The sequence below is a fragment of the Chiloscyllium plagiosum genome, unplaced genomic scaffold, assembly GCF_037043375.1.
Source record: "Chiloscyllium plagiosum isolate Xiang-an unplaced genomic scaffold, Cpla_swu_hap1 HiC_scaffold_13, whole genome shotgun sequence".
NCBI classification, from domain to species: domain Eukaryota; kingdom Metazoa; phylum Chordata; class Chondrichthyes; order Orectolobiformes; family Hemiscylliidae; genus Chiloscyllium; species Chiloscyllium plagiosum.
The window spans coordinates 65922010-65949543 of NW_028270151.1; the positions used below are offsets into that span (position 1 = coordinate 65922010).

Sequence of the window (27534 nt, forward strand, 5' to 3'; positions counted from 1 at the left end):
TGGTGCTAATCGAGTGGGCCGTTTTGTCCTCTGTTATTGAACTTTGAGTTTGTCCGAATTTGCATTTATCCAAGCAAGTGGAAAGTATTCCCTCACACTCCTGACTTGTTCCATCTAGGTCGTGGATAAGCTTCGGAGAGCCAGGTGAGTTACTCTTTGCAGAATTCCTGGCCTCTGATCTGTTTTTGTGGCCACTATATTTATGTGGCTTGTCCAATTAAATTTCTAGTCAATGGTCAGACACAGCATGTTGAAAACTTGAATGTCAAAAGTTTGATGCCCACTTATTGGATTTTATCATTGCCACACATGGCACAAACATTACTTGCCATTTGTCAGCCCAAAATCCTAGATATTTTCCAGGACTGCTGCATTTGATGTGGGGCTACTTCAGTATCTGAGGAGTCATGAACAGTGACAAATATTGTGTGGTTTATTATCCTTCTCTGTTTGTGGATGACCATTGCATCCTGTACAACCATTGCTTTTTTTTTCCCTCCTGGCATCATTGCTCCTTGATACAACTGGTAAGCAAGACCTGGATTTGTAAGCATTGTTCCAATTTCTGACACCTCATTTCACTGGTGGAGGAAAGCGTCTAGGGCATGACTCACTGAGAAGGGCCTTTGAAAACGCTGAGTTCATACAGACCTCAGTTATAATGAAGAAAGGGCTTTAGCCTCTGTGTTGAACTGACAAGCTGTAAGAGTATTTAAATTCCCAGTACTTTAAAAATTTAAAACAAAACTGCTCAGGTCAGTGAGAATTTAAACAAATCTACTCTAGCAATGACCAAACCTGTGTTGAATTTAACATGCATTATGATTGTCACTTTTATTTATGATTGTCTGTTTTCCATAAACTCATACTTCTATTGGGAGTTTACAGTTTGACAGCTCAAGCAGATTATTAAAGATTAGCCATCTGATGTGGGCTTAAAAGTACAAGTCTGACATTTTTTAAACAATGGGCCTCCTTAAATTGTTGTGTTCTTAATTAGAATAAAGGTTCTAATAGATATTTAGACTTTTATATTATTTCAGCATGGGCTGCTGAGGTCCACCCATGGTAGATACTGGATTGATTGGTCTGGAAGGTGGTGGTGGTTTGGTTCTCAGTAAGTTGACTTGCAAGAAGGCTGGGGGTCTGGATGGCTTGGAGGGATCTTTTTTTTTACTTTATGAGATGTGAATGGCACTGGAGAGGTCAGCATTTGTTGTCCATCCTTAACTGTCATTGAACGGAGTGGCTTGCTCAGCCATTTCAGAGGGCAGTTGCTGCAGACCTGAAGTTGCATGTAGTCAGACCAGGTAAGCATGGCAGATTCCTTTCTGTCTGGGGAATTTTTAAATGACAATTCATGGTAGTTTCAAGTTAACCATTACTGGCCTTAATTTTAAATCTACATTTCAGTAGCAGTCAGTGAGATTTGAACCCATGACCCCAGATTATTTGTCTGGGTTTTGAGAGAACATTACATCACCACCTCCACTATCAGTGAGAGTGGTGGGACATGAAAAGTGGTGCAGACATAGACTCTCATTTGAGGTTATGGGACAGGTAAGTGGCAGGGGAAGGGGTGACATTTGGGATGGTTTGGTATGGTTGTCAAAGAGTAGGTGGGATGATGAGGGCTAGAGGCCTAAGCGACTCTCAATATTTACAAGGACTCAGCAGCTACTGTGTCTGTCTCTAACCTACTTTCAGGGCTGGAAGGCAAACTCCACCCTACACTTGTCACCTTCTCAGCAGAACCCACCATCTGGTGGTGGACAATGATTGTCTGCCTGATTATCTTCCCCACTACTTACATTCCAAGTTTCTACCTATGAGTGTACACCTAGGATTTTCAATAGAAACCATTACCCTTGCTATTAATAAATGCAGGCATCAGCCCTGACTCTGTTTTGAATCAACATCCCTTCAAAATGATAAAGAGTTTATAATGTTTTTTTTCTTTCTCCTCTGTGACATCACCTTGAAATTGAGATATAGCACACCAAAAATTAACTAGATGCAAACTCTTTCTAACACAGAAAAAAAATGTTGTGACAAAGTTTCTTAAAAAAAATTTATTTAAAAACAAAATATACATTTAACAGCCATTTAATGAAAGTCCATGCAAATTTTCTTCTGGAATGACATGATTTAATATAAACAGGATAAAATTCTGAAACATTTAACAAGTACATTCAAAATCTATGGCAAATCTTTGAAGGCACAGTTTCCTGCATGCCACTTATTTATCATACAGCTTACTTATTTATTACAAGGACACAATTAAATAAATCCACAGTCTGCATAATATTTGGTGGATTATTATTGGCGTGTTGCCCAAGCCCTTATGGAGAAAATTTGTTTTTAAACCCTATAATAATTCTGTACAAATCTACACAACTCAGTAGTAGCAACAAGCATTTTTGATTATTATAAACAATGTACAAAAGGCAGAACAGTAGCATTGATAATGGAGCATTAGAATACAGATAGTGAGGTTACTGGCTCAAATCCCAAAACCAACCTCAACTGGCATTCAACCATAGCTTGTGCTGATGACAAGCTTTGATAATTCTCTACTAATTACAAGGTGGACCACAGCACCCCACAAGCGTGGGAAAAGCCTGACACAGACGAACAATCTGCTGTGCCATTTCTAAGTCTTATGCTCATATTAAGCAGCATTGACAGCAACCATGGAGTAGTCCGTAACTTAATGTTCCACATTTCTAACAGGGAGAATGGATGAGGGTTGATAAACATATGGGAAGATAAAATCCACATTGAAAATGCATTTAAACGAAATAAATAATTTACATAGCATAGATCTAGCATACAAAGGTAAATCTCAATTAATGGAACATTTGAACACAGTCCTTCTCCATTACCTCTCTTTCTTCACAACCACTAGCCAAAGTTAGCAATATACCCTACTGACTTTTCAGAATGCTTTTTTAAAATCAGCTGTATTCCTTTAGATTTGAAAATTTTTGCGGCTTTTCCCAGGCCAGTATAATGTTTGCCTATATATAGTATTTTGGATGGATTGGAAACAGGCATATATTTCATAATATACATACAAAAAAAGTAAACCATCCTTATAATTTGGTTTCCTTACTGATGAAATAATTTTCCCAAATAAATAATCAGTTGAGAGCTTCAAGAAATTCCAGTATTACTCAGAATATCTGACAAACATCGAACCTGAACAGTTAAAGGTAAGCTGTAATAATTTCAGGACTGTAGTTAGCATATGTTCATGTCAATCTCAAGCATATAAAAGAGGTATCTCTGCTGAGACCAGTGCTGTCACCATCCTCTCAGTCGAGGCCAGAGACATTAACTATCTGCTAAAGTGCACTAAAATATTAATATCTATGCATTTAGGTTAAACTGTGCAAATCAAAATCACTTCAGTTCACTGTTAGGTTAAAAATAAACTTGTCCATCATACCAGTTTTTTTTCATATTAAGCACAATGATAAATAGTGGATTTCTTAACTGGAGATTTCTGTAGCAAAGAACTCCAATAATAATCCAAAATTGATACACTGTGCTTGAGAACATTTATTTACCATATAATATTCCACACAGTTAAATCCTGATAAAGCACATACCCAATGCTTCTAAGGAAGCTATCTTATTCCAAATTACCCTTTAATAAATTTTCAGCTTAAAAATTGAAAGCAAATGTTGCATGAACTTGTAATACTGATATTGTTAAAACCATGAGAGCCCTTCACCTGAAAAGGCAGAAGAATTGAGGATGGTTCCCCCACTAATGTTTTAATGCCTGCAGCGGTGGCTATGTTGTCACAAAAATCTTTGTATTGCACAAATTACAAGTGTTTGCCTGCAACAGCACCAGGGAAGAGAAAATGCAGTATCATTCCATTAAGCATCAAAACTGCAGTGCTCACTATTACTTTGTTATATATCTTCTCCCTCCATTGAGCAGCACGGTAGAGAAAGGCAAATTAAAGCAGCATTAAAATAGCTGAGTCAAAAGAAAAGTGGCAACACCCTGAATAAACAACAGCTGCTGAGGGTCAGAAAAAACTAACACATTCAGATTGAACCAAGTGATCTTCTTTGTGGTTAGCTTCAGTGGGCACTTCGGGTGCAGTGTGCTTTGGGTGTACCTAAATGGAATGACAGAAGGCCTCCACCACAGTAGAAACAGTAGTTTTCCAGTACAATTTCACATCAGAATCACTGCAGGACAATCTGGCGTTTACAATTCAAAGATCAAGTGAAAAAATTGTTCCATATTGTTTGTTAAACAATTTACATTTTGTAAATACCAATACATTCTCTATTCATTTAAACTGTGGTGCAGGTCCAATTTGGGTAGAAGTAGTTCATTCTTCAAAACATTAGTTAGCAAACTTGATAACACTGATAAAAGTGAATCCCATTGCAAAATATCAGATAAGCACATCTGTACTCATGACATATCTGACCACCTGGACAATATCAACTACATCCAAGGTCCATGTTTACATTATGATTACACATGTAATCAGAGTAATTCGTTTCCCTACAAGTATCCTCTCTGTTGCCTTTTGTTGAACTGATACTGTTAATACAAGTTTACACAAGATAGGGCAGCTTGCGTGATTGGCACCCCATCCATAATTTTCACTCTTTACCACCAACATAAGTGCGTACAATTCATGTAACACACTTATGTTAACTCATCAAGCTGCCTTTTGACAGTTCCTTCCAAACATGTGAAATGTATTCTTTGGAAGGACACGATGCATGAGAGCGCCACTACGTGTAAGATTCCTCCCCCAACCCCCCCGCCACCAGACCAAGCCACTCACTATCCTGACTTGAAAATCTATCACCATTTCATTGGTGTTGCTAAGTTAAAATCCTGGAACTCCCTCGCTAGTGCCATTGTTTGTCTACTTACAACAAATGGACCAGACGTTCTCCAGCACAAATCAGTATGGGCAATAACTGCTGGCCCAGCCAGCAATGAATACATCCCAAGAAAGAATTTTAAAAAGCTGCACTCCAGAATGGAATGTAAAAGCTGATTTCAATTTATCCTAATCATTAAAGTGACAGGGAACCTTTATCATTCCTGGGTAACAGGCTGCAAAATGTAGCTAAAGCCCTTTGAATTAATTCCAATGGTGCAAAATTGAAGCTATCTTTTTAACCATCTCTACAACATCATCTGAAACACACCAAAAAGCTTGACTGAAATCACTCAAAAACTAAAGTTGACTTGACGTGTTAAAATGGAAATTCAGAAATCCACCACTGCTAAGCATTTTCCTTATTCAGAGCTAAGATCTCAACAATGATTGGAGAGCAAAATGGCAATTCTAGGCTTATTTACCAGTTATTCATAAGTCATCCATACAATAACAAGGAATCAGGAGAAGTAGTGTCATGGGTAGGTGTGCCCAGATATAAAATACCAGTTTATTTTCCTTCTACACCAACTATATCATGTTGACCTATTGTTCAAGATTTTCAGTGAAAACAGAATCAATCATTCTCCTTGGATATAAAACAACATCTGCAACAATATGGCACTGACCAAACAGAAGGCAAGGAGGCTGATACGGAGATGGGTGTTTTACCATGGGATACACTGGTGTTAGCCAAAATCCAGAATTACACAAATGCTTATTTCAAAACAAAATGTATCACCAATTCCTGTTCACTGGATCCTACTATGATCTTTCGATCCAGACCAACTGATTTAAAATACAAATCTTCCACTTAAAATGAATCTAACAAACATATGAATATAAACACCCAATATCAATCACACAGTATTATATTGATCGTGTTCAATATTTGGTATCAGTCAACCTCAACTTCTGAAAAAAGTGTTGATTTATTCTATGAGTACCATGCCATTAAAAATCTCAAGGTGAAGCAACCAGTCGCTTGCAGCATGCAAAGTCAGCAAGATCCAGCAAATATATACATATTTCATAACGCACTGGAAGTTGGAAGGCATGGAGTGCAACAACTGCAACATTCTCCTGCAATATAGTCCAGAAGCAAGCTGTCTTTTCAGTTAAACACCCTGTATTCATTTCAGTGCACTGCTGAAAATGCACTAGGACCATTTGTCTTTGGCCACAATGTGAGCCATCCAGTTCACTTTTGTTGTCCAGCTTTCACGAAGGGCCTCATCAAACTTCTGTCGAAACTGCTTCAATGCTTCGTCATCACTTTTACCCAAAGCCAGAGAGTCCTGGAGCCAAAAAGGAGGAAATTTAGAAAAACAGGGTTGCAATCTAACAAAGACGTATTACATTGGAAATCACAAAATTAAAAGTCCAATTGGCACCCAACTTTGGCTTCCTGAAACTGTCTATTTTGAGGCAGAGAAATTGATGATATCACTTTCTCTTAAGTATCCTTCAGTCATACTGGGCTAGGTGCTTTTCTCCCCATTTTGTTTCTCTTTTATTTGTGATTGAGACTGAAGCTGCGTTAGAGTTCTGGAGAGTCAAGCCACCATCAGTATAGTGTGTCAGTGCACTATTTGACTATAATTACAGATAAGGTCATTCTATTTCTTCAGCTTTGCATATTCAGTGTTAGGTGTTGGAGGATGCAGCAACTTGGATTGAGTGTTAGTGGTTTAGCTACAGGAGTACTAATAGGATTGAGCATCCAGGTCATTTGTCACTGCTGGGGTACAAACAAACATAGAAAATTGGAGAAGACCATTCTGCCCCTTTAGATTGCCCCATCATTCAATAAGGTCATACTTGATATTTTTCTGTTTCAAATTCCACATTCCCATCTACCCCGATAACTGTTGATTTCTGTCTATCAAGAATCTAACCCCCTTTGTCTTTAAAATATGTAATGACCTGGTCTCCGCCACCATCTGAGGCAGAGACTTCCAAAGTCACATAACCCTCAGGAGGGAAAAAAAAATCTTCTGTCTGTCCGAAACAGTGATACCTTGTTTTTTGGAAAAACGTTCTGGATTCATACACAAGAAGAAACGTTCTTTTCACATCCACAATTCAGGATGTGAGGAGTTTGCGCATTCTCCCCACGTCTGTGTGGGTTTTCTCTGGGTGCTCCGGTTTCTTCCCACAGTCCAAAAATGTGCAGGTTAGGTGAACTGGCCATGCTAAATTGCCTGTAGTGTTAGGTGAAGGGGTTAATGTAGGGGAATGGGTCTGGGTGGGTTGCTCTTCGGAGGGTCGGTGTGGACTTGTTGGGCCGAAGGGCCTGTTTCCACACTGTAAGTAATCTAATAAAAAAATCTAATAAAAATCTCTTGCATTATAACTCACCCACTGCTCTTCTAAATTCCAATGGAAACAAGTCTGCCCTGTCCAATCTATCTTCATTAGACATTCCCCTCATTCCAAGAATCAATTTAGTAAACTCCTCTGAACCATTCCCAAAGTAGAGCAAAACTGTGCATAGTATTTGAGAGGTCTTCAATACCCAGTGTATCAAAAACAACATATTTGCCCAAATCGTATTGTAATTAAGGATAGCATCTCATTAATCTTCCTGATTGCATGCTGTCCTAGCATACTATCTTCTTGTGACTCATAACAGAACATCCAAATTCCTCTGCACCTTTGAATTCTGCAATCATTCTCCATTTAAATAAATCCTGCTTTTGCATTCTTTCTACCAAAGCGAACAACTTCACATTTTCCTACATTATAGTCCATCTACCAGGCCAGCCTTTTGCCTGCTCACTCAACACATCTATATCCCTCTGCAACCTCCTTATGTCATCTCCACAACATCCTTTCCTACCTATGTTGGTACCATCTGTGAATTTAGCTGGCATGCCTTTGCACCCCTCATCGAAGACATTGATGGAAATTCTATAAAGATGAAACCCCAACAAATCCCAAAAGGCTCTGCTTGTCACATCTTACCAATCAGACAAAAACCCATTTAAGTTTGGTTTTCTGTCAGCCAGCCCAAGCTTTTATCTAATCCAGAATGATTTTTTTTTTAAAACGTGGAGCCTTAGCAAATGCCTCATTGGAATCCAAGTACAGTGCATGTAGACTTCCCTTTACGCATAAACCTTGTTACACCTTCAAAGAACTCCAATAAAGTGGCTGTACACATTTCCCTTTAACAAAACCATGCTGTTTCTTCTCAATTACCTTGAATGCGTGCGTTTTTTTTAAGTACAAGTCTATGGTCTCTAACTATTGATTCTAATGCTTTCCCAGTGACAGATGTCAAGCTAACCAGACTAGATTCCTGCCTCCAGTCCTTCTTGACTACAGTGGCCATATTTGCTATTTTCCAGACTGTTGGAATATTTTCTGAAATGAGAGAATTTTGGAAAATTATCAAGGCATCGACTACCTCAACAGAAATCTCTTTTAAGACCTTAGATTAAGTTCACTTGGTGACAGACTCATCAGCCCACAGCTCCATCGGTTTGCTTTGTACTGCTCTCTCCTGATTGTGATTTCACAGAACCCCCTGAGGCTATTAAAATGTTTTTTTTTTGCATCTTCTATAGTAAAGACAAAGCAAAATATTTGTTTCATCTGCTATTTCCTTCACATTCTCACTCACCAGAGGACCAACACTCATTTTATACTTACTGTCTTCCTTTTTAAATACTCAAGCTAAGCATTTTTATATTTCTAGCTAGCTTCCTCTCTAATTTTTTCCAACTCAATTTATCGTGCAGTTATTCTCTGCTGTTCTTTATATTCTGACCAATCAACCGACCTACCACTCATCTTCCTACAATGATGTATTTTTTTTTATAAGTTTGATGCTTTTCCAACTTTACAATTTCCTGTGGATGGTGGTTTTATTTAAAATATGAACATACTTGAGTATTTTGAAATCTCTCTCTAAATATCTGCCACTCCATATCTGCTAACCAATCCCCTACCTTGTATTCCATGCTTCTGGATACTGAAGCCACTTATGTTTTTTTATCAGGGGTCCCTGCATTTGAACTAAACATGGCCATCATGGCCAGTGCAAACTTCCTTGCTTGCTATCCTTCTGGTTCATCAAGCTGCAGGCCCAGTAAGAGGTCGACAGATCTGAATGGTAGGCAGGCCCAGTTGGAGAGGAAGCCTTGACATCAGAGTTCTCCAGTGACTCTGGACAACTCAACATCCACAACAGGCCTGTATTCAGCCAGACCATTGGGCTGGAGGGGAAATTATTTGACAGGATTACTTCTAGCTGTGGTCTTCCATCCTACTGTGACATGCAGACTCTGGTTCCCATGGCCTCCTGCTAAGACGGCAACGAACTGTCAGGCTCTGCAGTTGGCAGGGACGGCGGATTTCAATGGTGGAAAACTACCAGCACTGTGACAAAACACCCTGTCAGTAGATGCTAATTTTCTTAAATGACTGCCTTTCATGGAGCATGCAGCTAAACCAGTTCTCCCCCTGCCCACCGACATTTTCCCAGAGGCAGGAATGCATTGGATAGCCATCCTGACTGATTCCTCTCTTACTTATTGCCTTACCCCCTCACCCCTCCCAACCCCGCCGTAACTGCCTCAAAAACCATTTCCACAGAGTCAGAAAAATTTAACTCATTGGGTGTCCACAGATGGGTCAGTTTATTTGTGTGAACTGTTTAAAATGATAGAATATCACAAATACTTAGTGTCCACATTATGAACAGACCCGGGGTAATTGAAAAAAAAATTATGGAATGATAATACCTCAAAGCAGCCATTTGAGCATTAATTCCCTTCTCTTGTTTGTTATGAAATTTTCTTCAGAAACAAAACGTGTGAAGAAGTTGAAAGAAAATTTGACTGCGAACAAGTATTTAATACAAAAGTACTCAACATATTTAGGTGTATATAGCCAACTTTGATGACATTAAGTAACTCGAATGTTTGCATACTTCAATTAAAGCAAAATAAACTGTTTTTTTGAATCACCCATTATTAAATATCTTCATATCACAGAACCAGCAAGAATAACCTTTTGAGATGAGACCAGCGGCACCAGGGGACAGGTGGTATTTGCAGGCTTTCACATAGTCATGGTCAGATGTACAGCACTGAAACCAGATTCTTTGGTCGAATTCTGGTCTGCATGGATGACTTGGACCGAAGGAACTGTTTCCATGCTGTCTCACATAATACATTCAGTCTCAGCTGACCATCCCAAAAGACATTTGGATGTCCTCACATTGGAAAGATGAAAATAATCACAAACACACCACAATCTTTCAGATGTCGATAAATCCTGATCTTAGGTTAGGCAACTTTTGGAATAATGCATTCAATTCTAGTCTCCCTACTGTAGGAAAGATGTTGTGAACCTTGTTAGGGTTCAGAAAAGATTTAAAAGGATGTTGCACTATAGGGAAAGGGTGACTAGACTGGGGCTATTTTCCTGGGAGCATCAGAGGATGAGGGGTGACATTATAGAGGTTTATAAAATCAGTAGGGGCATGGGTAGGGCGAATAGTCAAGGTCTTTTCCCCATGGGAGGGGAATCCAGAGCTAGTGGGCATAGGTTTAAGGTGAGAGGGGAAAGATTTAAAAGGGACCTAAGGCACAGCTTTTTCATGCAGAGGGTAGTGTGTGTATGGAATGAGCTGCCAGAAAAAAAGTGGTGGAGGCTGGTACAGTTACAACATTTAAAAGGCATCTAGATGGGTATATGAATAGGAAGGGTTCAGAGGAATATGGGCCAAATATTGGTAAATGGGATTAGATTAATTTAGGATATCTGATCGAAATGGATGAGTTGCCTGTGTCCGTGCTGTATATCTCTTAGGACTCTAAATGCAAGTAGGCAGTTTAGAGTGTCATTGGCATGTACTTCAGAATTGGTAATTAAATTTTTCAATTGATCAGATAGTGTTGATCAGAAGGTGGGAAGGATTGGAAAAAAAAATGTGCTGGATCATTTTACTACTGTTGGTCAAAGCAAAGAGAAAGATGTCGTCTTAATCCAATACTTGGAAGCGCAGAGAAATGAGTTTGGATAGTTGCAAAGATGTGATCCAATTTCTTTTCCTCATTGCTTGTGTTTAGTTTTTGTTTCCTGTGTTATTCCACGGAATAAGCAATAATCAAAATTCACTGTGAACAAAGGCGTACAAGTCTGTGTTTTAAAGCTCACTGACAGGTTCCCAATGTTTAACAAACTGGTTCAAAAGGCCTCACTTTATGAAAGGTTTCTTTGTTTCATTCTCCACAAATGCTGTCAGACGTGTTCAGTCTATCCAGCATTCATGCTTCTATCTCAAATTGCTAGGCCTCAGTATTTTGCTTTAGCATCACTTTAAAATGCATTTCTGAAATAATTCCAATGGAATACAGACAGGTATAAAAAAGTTTTACCTTAAGGTATTGGATGTCTTTGATGGAGCTTAGCTCAGGTAGGCCTGCTGTCAACATTAGTGCAAACAGAGTAATAAACAGGTTTCCATTCTTGCGCAGAATCAGGTAAGCTTCTTCACAATATTGACGGAACCTTCCAAAAATAGATAACAGTACAAAATGCACAACTTCTGGATGTGAAAAGGAGATAAAAATTCAGGTATGATATACATTTTGTTACAGCAAACTCTGGGTGGTTAATTCACCAGTCTGCCAAGTAGAAAGGGGAATTAACGTTCCTAAATCACTAATGAGGTGCTTGGTTGGTAATGGTAGTGTTAAAAGGAGAAAGACTTCAATTTAAGATGAATTCTGCATTTCATTCCAAAATGCTGAAGATAAATATTGGTACTTAAAAGAATCAGTGGCTACAAAGTGCAAATCACGCACAAAATTTATGAAAAAAAAATTGATGGTTCACATACAACATTTATTTGAGAGTCTGGATTTTGTACTTCTGGCATTTGTGTTTGATCTGTGTCTATGCAAGAATGTAATGATTAACTTGGAGGTATTTCAGTAGCCTTGTTGAGTTATTCATAAGTGTAAAGAGTGAAAGGGATCAAAAGTGTTTTGGTTTCAGTGGATGTGCTTTTATGAGTAACAGAGTAATAGTTGTACATTAACTTTCAGACAGAAGAGTTCAAACTTCTTTTGGTTTTGGGGCATTTCAAGAAAGACTTCAAGAAAGGTTTCAAATGTCACACCCGCTTAAAAAGGAAGAGGGACAGAAGATGGGAAAATGTAGGCAGGTTAGGGTTTTGGTAAGATTTTACAGTCCATTGAGGATAGATTGTGGAGTACTTGGAAGTGCGCGGTGAAAGAGAGCTGAGTCAGCACAACTTGGTTAAAGGGAGGTCATTCCTGATAAATCTGCTAGAATTCTTTGAGGTGTCAGTGAGCAAGTTAGACAAAGGAAAGCCAGTGGATGTGATCTATTTGGATTTTCAGAAGGCCTTTCTGCTGCTCAATATGATAAGAGCCCATGGTCTTAGGGGCAAAGTAACACCATGGGTAGAGGATTGGCTGACTGGCAGAAGGCAGAGAGTAGTGATAAAGGGGTCTTTCTCAGGATGGCAGCTGGTGACTCATGGAAGTCTGCAGATGTCAGGTGTTGGGACCACAACTGTTCCTGATTCAGAAGTACTGGTATTGCACAACCATCTGATGAAGGAGCTAGTTCTCTGAAAGCTAGTTCTTCCAAATAAACCTGTTGGACTATAACTTGATGTTGTGTGATTTTTAACTTTGTACAACTATTCCTGTTATGTATATAGATGATGGGGTTGAGGCCATTGTTGCTAAGTTTGCAAAGATAGGTAGGGAGATAGTTACTGTTGAGGAAACGGAGGCTACAGAAGGATATGAACAGGCTAGGAGAGTGGGCAAAGAATTGGCAGATGGAATACAATGTGAAAATGTGAGAAGTTATACACTTTGGTAGGAAGAATAGAAGTTTGGACTACTTTGTAATGAGGAAAGGCTTTGGAAATCTGAAACACAGAGGAACTTAAGAGTCCTAGTTCAAGATTCTCTTAAGGGTAACATATTAATGTTCAGTGGGCAGTTAGGAAGGCAAATGCAATGTTAGCATTCATTTTGAGAGGGTTAGAATATAAAGCGCAAGGATGTACTACTGAGGTTGTAGAAGGTTCTCATCACACCCCATTTGGAACATTGAGAGCACGTTTGGACCCCACATCTACAAAAGGATGTGCTGGCTTTGGAGGGGGTCCAAAGGTAGAGGTTTACAAGAATGATGCAGGGGATGAAGGACTGGTTATATCAGCAGTGATTGAGGACTCCGGGTCTGTACTCAACGGAGTTTAGAAAGATGAGGGGGATCTCATCGAAACTTATAGAATTCTGAGAGGCCTGGATAGGGAGGATGTGGAGAGGATGTTTTCACTGCTAGGGGAGACTAGGATCAGAGGACACAGCCTCAAGAGGGAAGGGAAGACTATCTTCTCATAGGAAGACCTAGGAGAAGAAATTTCTTCAGTGAAAGTGTGGTGAATCTGTGGAACCCACTGCCACAGAATGTTGTGCAGTTCACATTGAGAACCCTTAAAACAGAAACAAATAGGTTCTTAATTAAGAAGAGGATGAATAGTTACAGGAGAAGGCAAGTCAATGGATTTGAGAAACATATCAGCCATGATTGAATGGCAAAGCTGACTTGATGGGGTGAATGGCCTAATTTTGCTGCTTTATCTAGGATTTTTAGAATGTTGACTGAAGCTGGATGTATAATTTGCCCTTAAAGAAGAGAGATAATGTCAAAATAGTTAAGAAATGAATTCTCAGTGTAGGGAATTTAATTTTAAATTCTAGACCAGAAGTATTTGTTTAAAATCCTAACAGGGTTATTTGATGGTGAGAAAGTTTAAGCTTGATTGTATGAAGATTCAAGGAAAAGGTTATCAGGTTCCCAAGAAATAGGAATTAGACACAACCAAGTCAAACCGTATGTGCAGTAGGGAAGGGAGTTTGGTAGAGTGTTTGAGTATCATAAAGGGATATTGTTTGTTTTAATAGGAACCTAGTTTATCAGTGTCTTATAAAGGTCTTTAAACTTGAGTTGTCTGTATATAGCTTGATTTATTCTATTTCATCTTAAATTTCTTTTTGTGCAAATGTCTACTTTATTGCTAAAACAAAATTTACAGTATTGAATGCTTGTGTTTCAATGATGGATCGCTTAGTTTTCTTTTGTTCTTAACAATCAAGTCAGATTTCAAACTGGGATCTGTCTTGTCCAGTAACAACAACAGCTGGGATCATACCAAATGTTATTCTTTTATGAGGCAGAATGTTTCAATGATTGAGTGAACCTACAAAACCAAATTAGCTTGAGGGGCTCTTAAAGTAACCACCACCATTAGGGTTCCTTTGTCTAACTTGATCACTCAAAATCAATCAAATAACTCTCAGAAATGAAAATAAAGCATGAGTATTTTCTGTGAGCTTTTGATCATCAGCATTACACATGAAAATATCTACCCCTCCATGTTCATTTTATCCCTATTTCCACTTGGTAAATGATAATTAGAAGATGAAGCCAATTGTATGCGCTGGACACTAGACACAGAAATGAGTCTGGCTGGATGGAATCATTTGATCAAATTTTCAACAGCAATATTGGGAATTCTAAGCGAGCAAAGTTGGGCTCAAATCTGCATCTTTCCAATTCATGGCAAAGTTCCCAATGCTTACTAATCAAGAACCTTAATAACTTTAAGCTGATTTCACAGAGGACATAAAGGCACACTGAAGTTGTAGTCCTTGCTAATAAACATACAACATAGTTAGCAAATGATTAATATTACTACCATATTAAATTCATTTTAAACTTCAGAATGGATTCAAGTTTTAGTAATTAAATAAGTTGTAATTGCCAATTTCTTAGCTTGCTTGTCTTCTTGGGAAATTATAGTAGACTATGCTATCAAAACAGCTTGGATCGCATAAGCGGCAACATTGTTATCGTTCTACTATACTTCAGGTGTGCCAAATACATGTGCGCTTAATCAAAATTTCGATATGTTGCTAACTATTGCAGCACTAAGGAAATATCAGTTGTACATAATGTAATTAAGGGCAGGGATAGGGGAAAGGCAGTGAACTAAAATGGTACATATGTGTATAAAAGGGAAGCCAATTTGCAACGCTGTGGTCGCCTAAGAAAGTGCCCTCTAGTTTGGGATATTAATACAAGTCTAACAATTATACCAGAACAATGTGCTGTTGTTATTAGTCTCTTTTATAAGAACATGCTCTGATGGAGCCATAATACAACAGCTCTGACATGACCGTTTAATTACCTGCTAAACTTTTCAGTGTTTCCTGTTTTTCCTTGTTGAATGACATGAATGAAGTCGTAGGTAAGAATAAAAGGCACACGCTCTCTCTTAATCCCGAACTTAGACTTGAAATTGCCAAGAATGTGTCCAAAATCAATATGGAAGAGCTTGGAAACAGAAAACAGTCAGATTATTCTCTTGTAAAAGGTCTCTGCAATCTTTGAAACTGACGTGACGTCAAAATGATAAGAATTGAACAACTGCAAAAAAAAAAAAGGTATTGTTTATTGGGAAGAGAGAGTTGGCAAATATTGCAGTATTCAATGTATTCACAATTTGCTCGATCAACCTGTCATTTCCCGATTTGTATACAGTTCTTATTTGAAGCAGTTCTGTCACTTAAATGGTTGCTGTGGTATCAACCTACACACACTGTGGTATAAAAAGAACAAAGTGGTAAAATAAGTTGTGCCCATGGCTGCAGTTCACTGACTTTGAACCTTACCTAATGTTGAGAGGACCACAGAGGCCAACACTTGAACAAGTCTGAGCTCATTCACTGTTGAAACCAGCATATTAGCACTGCTACTGAATTTAGAAGCCCTACAGTTTGAGAACTGGCCATTCGGCCCATCAAGGCCACACTGACCCTCTGAAGAGTATCCCACCCAGACACATTCCCCGACCCTATTACATTACATATCCCCTGACTAATGCACCTAGCCTACACACCCCTGAACACTATGGGCAATTTAGCATGGCAAATTCACCTAACCTGCACATCTTAGGACTGTGGGAGGAAACCAGAGCACTGGGAGGAAACTCACGCAGACACTGGGAGAATGTGCAAACTCCACAATGACAGTCGCTCAAGGTTGGAGTTGAACCTGGGTGCCTGGCACAGAGGCAGCAGTGCCAACCACTGAGCCACCGTGCTGCCCTATTTATCCATTTATAATAGAACTGCTGGATCCAGGGGTGACTCAGGACTGCTTCCAAAGTAGTAACATTATCTTATAAACATAATTGCTCCTCTGTCAGAGAGAGGCATCATTACAACATTAGACTTGAAACAACATGCTGTGACATAGTTATTAATGTTCAAAGCTTCAATATTAAATACTGCAACATCACAACAGCAAACATGGGACACGACCATGCTGGGATTTTGAATATTTGAACAATAGGTTTTGCAGATCTGCATACTTCAGATTTTACCTCACAACTGGGTTCCACAAACACTGTTTGGTGTAAGAAAAGTACTTTTTTTTTAATGCATCCTAGGTTCCATTAAATTAATGACTTGGTTAAATTAATAAATCAATTAGAGGGTCTTGAGAAGATTTGTAGCTCAGGTTGACGTTCTGGATGTAGGTTTGCTCACTGAGCTGGAAGGTTCGTTTTCAGACATTTAGCCACCATACTAGGTAACATCTTCAGTGAGCCTCCGGATGAAGCACTGGTGGTGAAGCCCACTTTCTATGTTTGGGTTTCCTTGGGTTGGTAATGTCATTTCCTGTGATTACATCAATTCCTATGGTCACATTATTTCCTGTTTTTTTCCTCGGGGGTGGTAAATGGAATCCAAGTCAATGTGTTTGTTAATAGAATTACAGTTGGAATGTCATGTTTCTAGGAATTCTTGTGCATGTCTCTGTTTGGCTTGTCCTAGGATGGATGTGTTGTCCCAGTCAGAATGGTGTCCTTCCTCATCCGTATGTAAGGATACTAGTGAGAGTGGGTCGTGTCATGCCTCTAGGAATACACGTCCAGAAACTCTAGCGACTCTCCCCTACATCAAAGGCATCTCGGAAATGACTGCCAGACTACTCAGACCTCTTGGCATCATGGTGGCCCACAAACCCACCAACACACTAAACAGCCGCTAATGAACTTGAAAGACCCTATACAGACAACAAGCAAAACTAATGTCATTTACAAAATTCCTTGCAAGAACTGCAACAAACATTAAATTGGACAAATAGGCAGAAAAGTAGCCACCAGGATACATGAACATTAACTAGCAACAACACATCCATCCTAGAAGCCAAACAGAGACATGCATGAGAATTCCTCGAAGCATGGCATTCTAACCAGAACTCTATCAACAAACACATTGATTTGGATCCCATTTACCACCCTCTAAGAAAAAGAACAGGAAATGACATCACCATAGGAATGATGTCACCACAGGAAATGACATCACCAACCCAAGGAAACCCAAGCATATAAATAGAAAGCTGGCTATATCACCAGTGCTTCATCCAGAGGCTCACTTAAGGTGTTACCTAGTATGGTGACATGTCTTAAAACAAACCTTCCAGCTCAGTAAGCAAACCTATATCCAGAAAAAATCTATTAATAAGGAGGTGGGGGCATTGGCTATATGGTTAGCACGTGATTCAGAATAATGGCACCTTTACGGGACTTCATTTCCGTTCCAGCTGCGGTCAACTGGAGACTAGCGTTTGTGTCCTGCCCCATAGCTAGATCATGGCTTATGCTAAGGGTCAGCAACCATCAAATAATTATGAATACTACCTGAAGAATAACAATATTAGGGAAGATCAATCAGGTTGAAACAAAGAGAGTCTTCCTTCTAGTTTCTCAGTTAACAAGACAGCTGTAAAATGTTGACGAACAGGAATGACAGCCCCTATGTTTACATCTTAGCTATGGCTTTGCAGAGGGTGAAAAGTTACCTGAAAACAGGAATGAATTCTACAACATTAGCAAATATTGTTGGAAATCACATGTTGCTAATCCTATCTGGAGCTAACTCTTAGATTAATTGGATCATACCTGGCCAGATTCTCGGACCATGATGTTGTCGCTGTGTCGGTCACCAATACCCAGCACATAGGTTGCTACACAGTATCCAGCACATGACAGGGTAAATTCCTCAATTGCTCGTTCAAGAGCATCCCTGTGATCAAGCAGAAGATTTTTTTGTTTAAAAAAAAAGCGTTTTGTTTACTGGAACATTTGGATCTGCATTTATAAAAACAACCATACAGCAGTTTATATATCTTGAATTCAGAATGAAATCTTAAAATAGGGTTTTTACATTTGCAATATATAAAATTACTGGGATACAGTGAATTGTGAATGATTTAGAAGGGGGTTCTGCTTCATGCTGTACACCTGTACATACAACTTGTCAGATACCAAACAGAAGAGAAGTTGAAAATTGTAAGGAAGCAAAGAGACTAGAGTTAAACATTTAAAACAATAGTTTTCAGATTAAAAAGTCAGACAAAGTGATTTTGGGAGAGAACTTTAAGGGGTAGGTGTGTAGTAACTGAAGGATTAATCTCAACAGGTAGTATATGGATGCAAGAACTAACAGAAGCTCACAGGATGAATTTTTAAACATTCATTCATGGGATGTGGGCAATGCCAGCTGGTCAGCATTTAATGGCCATCCCTATTCACTACTGAGAAGGTGGTGATGTAGTGCTAATCAAGTGGTAGGAACTGCTGGCCAACATGGCAGATTCCTTACTCCATCCTGTTTATGGATCATTTCCCTGGAAGCAGAATAGCAGTGGGAGATGGGGAAGGACTGCATGGTCATCCACCTAAATGGAGCAGGTAGCTGACACATCTCATTAAGAGTTGTTTAAGTCCTATTACAGAGACCAACTGGTGTTTTCCAAGTAGCCTGCAGTTTCCCACTGGTAGCAGGTGCCAGTTTAGATGCCTGATGTTACCCTATGTCTGTAGACCATGGATCCAGCACTCTAGGCAAGCCAGGAAGCTCTCCTTACCAGCTTTGTGCCAATATAACCACAGGTTATTCTTTACAGTGGTTTGCCATTATGCCCCTTCATTTTTAAGATCCTAAGCCACAGCGTGAGTATGTGATGGTGCCAATTCACACAACGTTTGACCTGGTCATCCTCCAACTGCTTCGTCTGCACGATTCCCCTGCATTCTCCAATAACTATCTTTCTCCTTGACACTTCATCCACAAGACAACACATCAGTAAATCACCAGCTCCATCATATCCTCGTTCCTACTCCCAAACCAACTCAGACATCATTTCAGGCCTTCAACCCTGCACTCCGCAGCTCAGGGATACCTACAACTTACGTACTTCTGAGAGTTTGGATTGTGCGCAAGGACAGCCACTCGTGCACCTACACTAACATGGACACATTTAACTCACAGCTCTTAGTGAGCATTATGAAAGCAAGCTAACGTTTATGTCGAGTTACAGGGTGCCAGCCTGTGTGCAAACAAAGCAATATGACCCTCAAAGCCCTGAGCACCCAGTTACAAGGCTGTCAGTCTCTGCAGTGTTACTCACTTTTTCAAACAGAAAGAAAAGCAAGCAGCTTGTTATATGGGGAGCACATGTTTCAGTCAGGCAGAAGGCAGACATATCACTGTTAGCATCATGCTACATCATTGTCACAGTTGCAGTACACGTCAGTAGCTTATGCTCCAAACACACTGTATGTACATCAAAGTAAATGGCAATATGTGAATATCAAAAGAAGAGAATGCTCAATGGGATGAGGAGAACTGACTGTCCGAGGACATTGCCACCAGTAGTCAAGGAGCTCACCTGATTACGCTACAGGGGCTTGCCCATTGTGAGTCAATGCAAACAAACTGCAAGCAGTTTGAAGTCATTCAGGTGCTGGTGAGTGATCAGGGTAGGAGGAGTGGAGGGAATTCCTCAAATGAGTCAAAGCCATGAAAAGAAAGAGATGGTAGTGGATTCAAAAGCAGCTGGTGGCTCTGCATGGGCAGGAAAGGCATTGAGGTCACTCCAAGGAGTCAGTAGGAAGCGCAGAAGGGAGAAAGGATTAGTCATTTAGAAGGATACGATGGGTGAGAGCCCTCAAGTGAACATGATCCAGATAATACGGAGGGTGTTGTCCTTCAGTCTTGGTGAGATACTTGTCCAGTGGCAGAGTAAGATGAGTACTGGCCTTTGAATGTGAGCTATGTTGACCCAGTGCAGGAACTTCTGTACAGGCTGGTCCAGTCTATTGGTATGGTCTCCACTGGAAAAAAAGGCAGCCCTTTTTTCCACCACCCCCTCCAGATCCCTGTCCTAGAAATACAGAGGTAGCTTGCCTTCCCTCCGAGACCTTTTCAAGGTTGAGTACCCGCAGTCGATGAGGTAATACCTGGCCCACAGCACTTACAACTTCTCACCACGTGAGAAACACACCAAACAGTTCAGCTATGTAGTTAATGAGGTGAAAAGTGCAAGATCACATGAGAAAATGTGCCTGGGCAATGGTGTAGTTGATAGTACACTGCACTTTAACTGCAAGTGGGGGAAAAAAAAAATCAATCCATACTTTTAGAAAGCATGTGTTCCTGCCTGAACAATCTCTTCAGGCTATTAATTTGTTTAAAATTGGGATTAGGCAGTCCGGGGAAGTATTTGACTTTAAATAAGAACAATTTTAACATGAAAGAATCACAGATATTCAACTGCACAAAATGACAAATATTATGCTTTTTCTCTCCCCCCAACAAGTTGTATGTTCAGTTGACTTTCACAAAGGACAACATTAATCTGTGGAAAATAACATTGTAAGTTACAGTTCACCATGTGAAGCATGAACAGACTTGTTACACACTACCCTAAATTCTTCCAATGATTTTTCTCAGATGTACAGAGGGAATCTTTAGAACTCTGGCCAAGCACCCAAGCCATCCAAAACTTTAGATCATCCAAAACGTTTTTTTTGCAACAGCTTTCACGGGACAAGAGCTCATATTGTCTATCCTTTTGTGAAGGGCCCAATGTCAAGCATTTTTATTCTGTGGCTTTGCATGCATTTACCCCACAGCCAACTGTGGTTGATCCAGATGCACTTTGGCTTCCAATAAAAAGTACAGGAACAGAACAATTCTGCCATTATTTAGTTAACAATACAGCGTTTGGAATAACGTATTGAAAAGGAAAAATATTGTGCTGGATTCCCTGAACTTTTGCCACCTCAGTTCAGTTCTACGCACTATGTTTGCAAATATATTTAGATTTTATTGTCATGTGTACTGAAGTTCAAAGTATGAGTGTACAGCAAAAAGTGTATAATGTCTTAGATTCAAATTACCTGGGTACAAAATCTTAGTTACAGAAGTAGACAAAGAAAGAAATTAGTTTATTTCTTTATTTTTCTACTTCTACATTAAGAAGACTATTGTGCTAAGTTTAAAAAAAAGTTTAGCATGAGAAGCTTTTTAGAGGGATAAATTAATGAAATTGGAAAGTCAAACATTACAGTCCTTTCTTAAGCCTGTAGATGCTCCAAGATGGGCTTTCTTCAAGAGAACTTGTTCTCCCCTGCACTGGGCATTCTTTCACACACACTGGACTAAAGAATTACCTTTGCCTGTCAGCAGCCTTTGCCACGTATTCACCAACACCCCACTCTGTCCTCATCTCTTTACCCTCCCATAGGTAATGCCTACTACAGTGGGAATTCTCTTAGCACAGAGACTGCAAACACCAAGGCAGGACTTCCAAGTGAGGGGCAGAAATATCAATTCCACAGGGCACCTCGAAAAGCAATCCTCGTAAAGAATTCGTACAAGGAAGAGGAGTAATCTCATCTCTCAGAAAATAATTAATCTGTAGAATTCTCTTCCCCAGACAGTGGTGACTGAATATATTCAATGTTGAGATTTTTGATCGACAAAGTGTGTGAAGAGCTACGTGGGGGAGTTGGGAATGAGAGTCACAATAAATCAGCCATTATCTTAGTGAATGGCAGAACAGCTCAAGGGGCCAAATGGCCTATTCCTGGTTATATTACCTAAATGAACCTTCCCAATTTGATGTGAGAGGGAGAGGAGGGAATAACTCAGCATAATAGAAAGAAAAAGATGCAACTTCATAGAAGTTTCTCAATAGTTCTTTCGAATATGTCTGGAAGGCCAAGTGAAAACAAAAACTCACGCAGAATTCTTTTCCTTGAGCCAGTTCAGCAAAGCATCTTTGTTGAAGGCAGCAGTAGCAGCAACATTACTGTTAGTTAGCTGGATATTGGCTATAGTTTCTGCAGCAGAGACTACCTGAATTACACCAGATTTATCTCCTGTTGCAAGGCAGCCGTAAGGCACAATTCTGTAAAAGAAACAGTAACAAATTTTACATTAATACTAAGGAGGAAGCAACTTGAGTACATTGCAGCAATAATGGAGTTTCCACAGCACAGTAATGTTAAAACTGGTGATGCCTGACTTGCAGTGCTTCAGTTTGACTGTATTCCACTATGGAGTATGACGATTTTCAACCAGGTAAAGTCAGACAGTGGAAATGGTGGAGGGAGATTTGCTGCTACATACAAGTAGTAATGAGGCAGTTTTGGCTTAATTCTCATGCTTTCTGTTCTGCATTTATCTCCAGTAAAGCAGCAATTTAGATAGTGCCTCTGAAATAATGAAATATCCAAAGGTGCTTCACAGGGACATTATAAACCAAAGCATGACACCTGCCGCGAAAGAAGAAATTAGGTCAGATAGACAAAAAAAATGCCAAAGATGTAGTTTTTAAGAGAAGTGTTTTGAAGGCAGAATGTGAGGTGGAAAGGCAATCCTCCATGAGTTTGTGCGTCCCGATTTTACTAATCTTATCAAGCTCTATGCTCCTCTGAGATCTCCAAACTCCTCAAACCCTGTCTCTCTGCACATCTCTGGATTCAATTCCCTTTACGGCCATGCTTTCAAATATCTCAGCCCCAAGCTCTGGAATCCTCTTCCTAAACCTCTCTATTAAGATGATCCTTAAGACTTAACTCTTTGGCCAAGATTCAGGACACCTACTCTTAATAACTCCTTTATGGTTGGTGGCAAATTTTGTTTGATAATGATTTGCTAAATTAACAACATAATGCAAAACCCAGCTGCAGTTGTTAATAAGCTAAGGTTTTAATTATGCCAATTTTGCTTTTATTCCCCACTATTGAAATGATCCGTTCCTATAGGATTCCACACAGAATACTATTACATTTACAGGAACATTTAGTCTTATTTCTCCCCTCATTTTATCCCTTCCTTTCTTGAATTCTGCTCGGAATGAACTTGGGACCTTCCTAGTCTGCAACTATCAGTGAAAAGCATGGCATTCATTAGGGAATCTACTTAAACAGCTTTGCTCATGAGAGATTGGTCTATGCAGTATATTAGTACAAAATATACAAAAGGATGCAAGCTTTGCTGTTAAGGCGCGACTAACAGGTTAGTTGTGTTTGCAATGTGGCATGTTGATGGTGATGTGTCTACTTGACCTAATGGTCCACATGGTGTATGTACTTATGAGGTTGTTGGATATGGTGTTCCTGGTTACTGACCCAGTGAAAATGTATGTCCAAGTCAGGATGATGCGCAGCTTGGAAATGAACTGCATATTTTCACTAATTATCATCGTTAGACGCCCCTGGCAAAATAAAGCATTTGGATTTTGCTATGCAGTTGGGAGAAGTCAGCTCAATTGAAACGGAGATATTTTTGTAAGCAAAGCAATATGATGAAACAGTACTCTGTGTGTTTGTGGTATTAAGCACACGCTTTGCATTACCGAGTCCTTTTCTACTCTTAGGTTGCTTCCTGACTGCTGTGGCAACAATTCTAATGGAAAATTCATCAAGCGAGAAAAAGAAAAGTCTAGTTCTTCCTATCAGGAATCCTGCCAGATTCAGAAATTTGGCACCTTTCTACAGTTGCAATCGGTTCAGAACAACAACAGATGGCGCTGCATTTTGTCTATATGCTCATCCAGAATAGAAACAACAGCCAAGGCTGAATCTGAGAAAATGGAGCTGTACCAACGAAGTCTGCAGGTTCCAGATTCAGAGAAGATTATCTAATTTTATTTTCCTGGATTTTTGGCATGTTAGGAGCATTTTCTGGCTTCTCAAAGTTCGGAGCAAAATATGGCAAACTTAATTGAAACCCAAAGAATTGATAGATGTTCAGCTGCCAGTTTTTTGGCAAGGCAATGCAAAAATGAAACAATTACTAGTGCCTATACATAGGATTGACCAACAGCAATATATTTTGAGTTAGAGTGTCAAACTTAACTTAATTAACACATCCATATTTTTGGTGTTAGATGTCTCATAGTACATACTTTTTAAAAAAAATGTTGCAACTTAAAAGCCTTTTTTTAAAATTCATTCACAGGTTATGGGAGTCACTGGCTAGACTAGCATCTGCAAGGTTTGTGAAGGTTTGTAGCTCAGGTTGAGGTTTATGGTGTAGGTTTGATATCCAGACGTTTCATTACCTGGCTAGGTAACATCATCAGTGGCGACCTCCAAGTGAAGCAAAGCTGTTGTCTCCTGCTTTCTATTTATATGGGGAACCCCATCCAGGACAAACATATAAATAGAAAGTAGGAGACAAAAGCTTTGCCTCACTTGGAGGTCGCCACTGATGATGTTTCCTACAGCTCAGCGAGCAAACCTACACCCTAGACTAGCATCTATTGCCCATAGGTCAGTTAAGAGACCATCACATTACTGTGTGTGTGGAGTCACATATAGGCTACACCATGCAAGTGTGGCAGATTTCCTTTCCTACAGGGCATGAGCAAACTAGATGGGTTTTTATGATACTTGACAACAGTTTCATGGTCATCACTACACTCTTAAAAAGATTATTTTTCCAATTCAAATTCCATCATGTGCAGGATTTGAACCCAAGTCCTCAAGACATTCGTCAAAAAGAGTGGTGTTAGAAAAGCACAGCAGGTCAGGCAGCATCCAATGAGCAGGCATAAGCCTTTCATGGGGAATGTGTCCTCACTTTCCCCAGGGCATTACCAGGACTCTGGATGAATAATCTAGCAGTAATATCACTAGACCCTAGTAGAAAGATTGTATTATTTACTACAAATTGGACAATATGAAAACGTGCATAGTGGATAGAAAAAAAGAGAAACTGGCAGAACTGGAGATTGATTTTATCTTTGTCTTTTCCCTTCCACATCCCACCAGTTTAGGAACAGGTAATGCATTTTCTTGGGATTCTCTATTACAACAGGATCATTGTCAGACTAAAAGAGTGGTCTGAATAATAATTATCAAAGATAATGAATAAAGAATTTGTAACATATCATGGTTCAGAAATAAGAAATTTTATTGAGGAAGAGGGATGAGGGGGTGGGGAATAAAAAAACATTTTAGATCAATTAAATGAAAATGTTCACTATGATGAAACAGGGAATCACTCCCCATCTTATCGCAGCGTTACAACCGCACGCCAAGTGCACATGGAGTTCAGAGGGCCAGTTGGCACCTTTCCATGGCATTTCAAACTACCCTACTTACAGCTCCACTGGGCACACCTCCAACTACTTCCCCTCTGAAATCAAGCTGTGATGAAAGGATTTGCAACCCTAGAGTTCAACAGGGTCAACGTAAAGGGAAAAAACATCCTGGTCAGAAAGGCAGTTTGACAGGAGTCAAGTTGAGGACATGTCCTCAGGGTGCAGTCCATTTCATCCTGGTCTTTTTATCAACAAACTGCTGAATTTTTGGAGATTTTGTAAGAAAAAAACTGACAGAACTACAAGCAATTTTTGGCAATAAAATGTCTTTTCCTTCCTTTAACTGTATTTTAAAATTATTTACTGATTTCCCTTTACAGTAATATGTTGTGCCCAGACATTGTATTACTGACATTTGTTGTATCTGGATTTGTTTCTTAAATGAAATAAGCACAATTTTCCTTCATGTCTTAAAAAAAATCCTTCTGATTGCATATTGACTACAAAAAAAGTTAACTTGAAGCACACTCTCTCTCATGTAATGGGTAATTATCCAACTATCAAAAAGTAACAGAACAACCATTAGGCTATCTGACCACCAAAGAGTAAGTTGGATTGACAAAATACTCAGGATTGCTTTGTTGTGTGGAAGGATTAAATTCTTCAAATATGCATTACAGTATACTTGCGTTAAAATCTTCTTCAGGAAAAAGCATGCTCCAACTCAGTGAACACATCAAAGTTAAGGCTAGGCTCCCACATAATGAACCCATATGCACTCTGAGCTAACAGTGCCTTAAGGCCTAATCTGTCTCCTTTTTCCGCTCACTGTTTTCCTTTAAATGTGCTTCAAATTTTCAGATGGAATAACTGGAAACGTTCATCCACACATTGCCACAGTCTAGTTTGTAAAGTTAAGCCAGTTGAAAGGCATTTGAAGGAAGTGAACTGTGGGAGGCCTACCTGAGGTCTAAGCCTGCCTCTTTCCACAGCATGTCCATCAAGTGTAGAATCTGCAGAGCCAACATGTCCTGTCGCAAATCTGAATGAAAGAAAGCAGTATAGATGCGGGGGGTTATTTCAGAGTTGTGCAAATCTCTGCATGTTATGTAATTATATGAGACTATTACACTTAAGAGCAGGTCACAATGAGGTGCAGATTTGTTTTAGATTCTATTTGTTTTTGTGGTACACCATTTTAATGAAGTGCAAGTTGTTTCATTCATAAACAAGCTTCCTCATGTGCACTACAGCCTCCCATTTTTGTCTCTCAACAGGCTCCATTAATAATTTTGTTGTAGAACAAAACCCCTGCATATATTAATGAATCATTATGCCAGAGTAAATCATTGGTGCGATGTACTCTTATTGCTCACTTAAAAAAAAGACATGAATGTAATTTTTGTATTTTATGTTGTGATAATGAATATCAGAAACATTGTGATTGAAACTTCTGAAGTCTAACGGACTATGACAAAATTTAATAAAAATAAAGAAGCATGCATTTCAATTATTTCTAAAGGTATCATACTTTTATGACTAAAACTGAATTCTCAAATCAGCGGAGAAGTAGTAAATCTAATCAAAACTATACAACTATTCATCACTCAAACTGGGTGGAGGGAATGAGAAGAAAATGTTAAAATGTGACAGAAATCCTACATTATTAAGAAAAATGACAAATAGGTAGATTGAAGAAGGGTCACTGGACTCAAAACGTTAACTCTGCATTCTCTTCACAGATGCTGCCTGACCCCCCCGAGTTTCTCCAGCAATTTGTTTTTTTTTCCCAGACCTTCAGCATCTGCAGTTTGTTTTATCATAAATGTAGGTGGATTTGCAGATTAGCTACCAATTTTTTTTAGATCACCCACTATAATTGACATGCAGATTGGAGTACCGTGCAGAGAAAGGGAAGGATTATTCTTGGCAGTGCTGATGTGTCCTTTAGGTTGCTTATGAAGTTTCTTCAACTGTTTGGCCACACTGGATATTGCTCGAGTATCAACCTGTGGCAGTCACTCACTGGGTATGTTTTATGGCTACTCAGCACCATAAGGCTTGAAATTCAAATACAATGCTGGTTTTAAAAGATTTTCATGACCCAATAGCTTCCTCGATATGGTTG

At 39.3% G+C, this 27534-nt stretch overlaps 1 protein-coding gene across 2 annotated transcripts in view; it reads right to left on the reverse strand.

The window, feature by feature from the left end:
• Positions 1–2057: 2057 nt before the first annotated feature.
• Positions 2058–27534, reverse strand: part of pik3cb (phosphatidylinositol-4,5-bisphosphate 3-kinase, catalytic subunit beta) — a 196201-nt gene continuing 170724 nt past the window's right edge. For both annotated transcript variants that reach the window (XM_043702026.2, XM_043702027.2), the window contains 6 exons: positions 26370–26448; positions 22095–22262; positions 17965–18088; positions 15184–15329; positions 11321–11453; positions 2058–6226 (listed from right to left, as the gene is read on the reverse strand). In XM_043702026.2, coding sequence (XP_043557961.1) covers positions 6089–6226; positions 11321–11453; positions 15184–15329; positions 17965–18088; positions 22095–22262; positions 26370–26448 — 788 coding nt within the window. In that variant the 3' untranslated portion in view covers positions 2058–6088. The remainder of the gene's footprint in view (positions 6227–11320; positions 11454–15183; positions 15330–17964; positions 18089–22094; positions 22263–26369; positions 26449–27534) is intronic.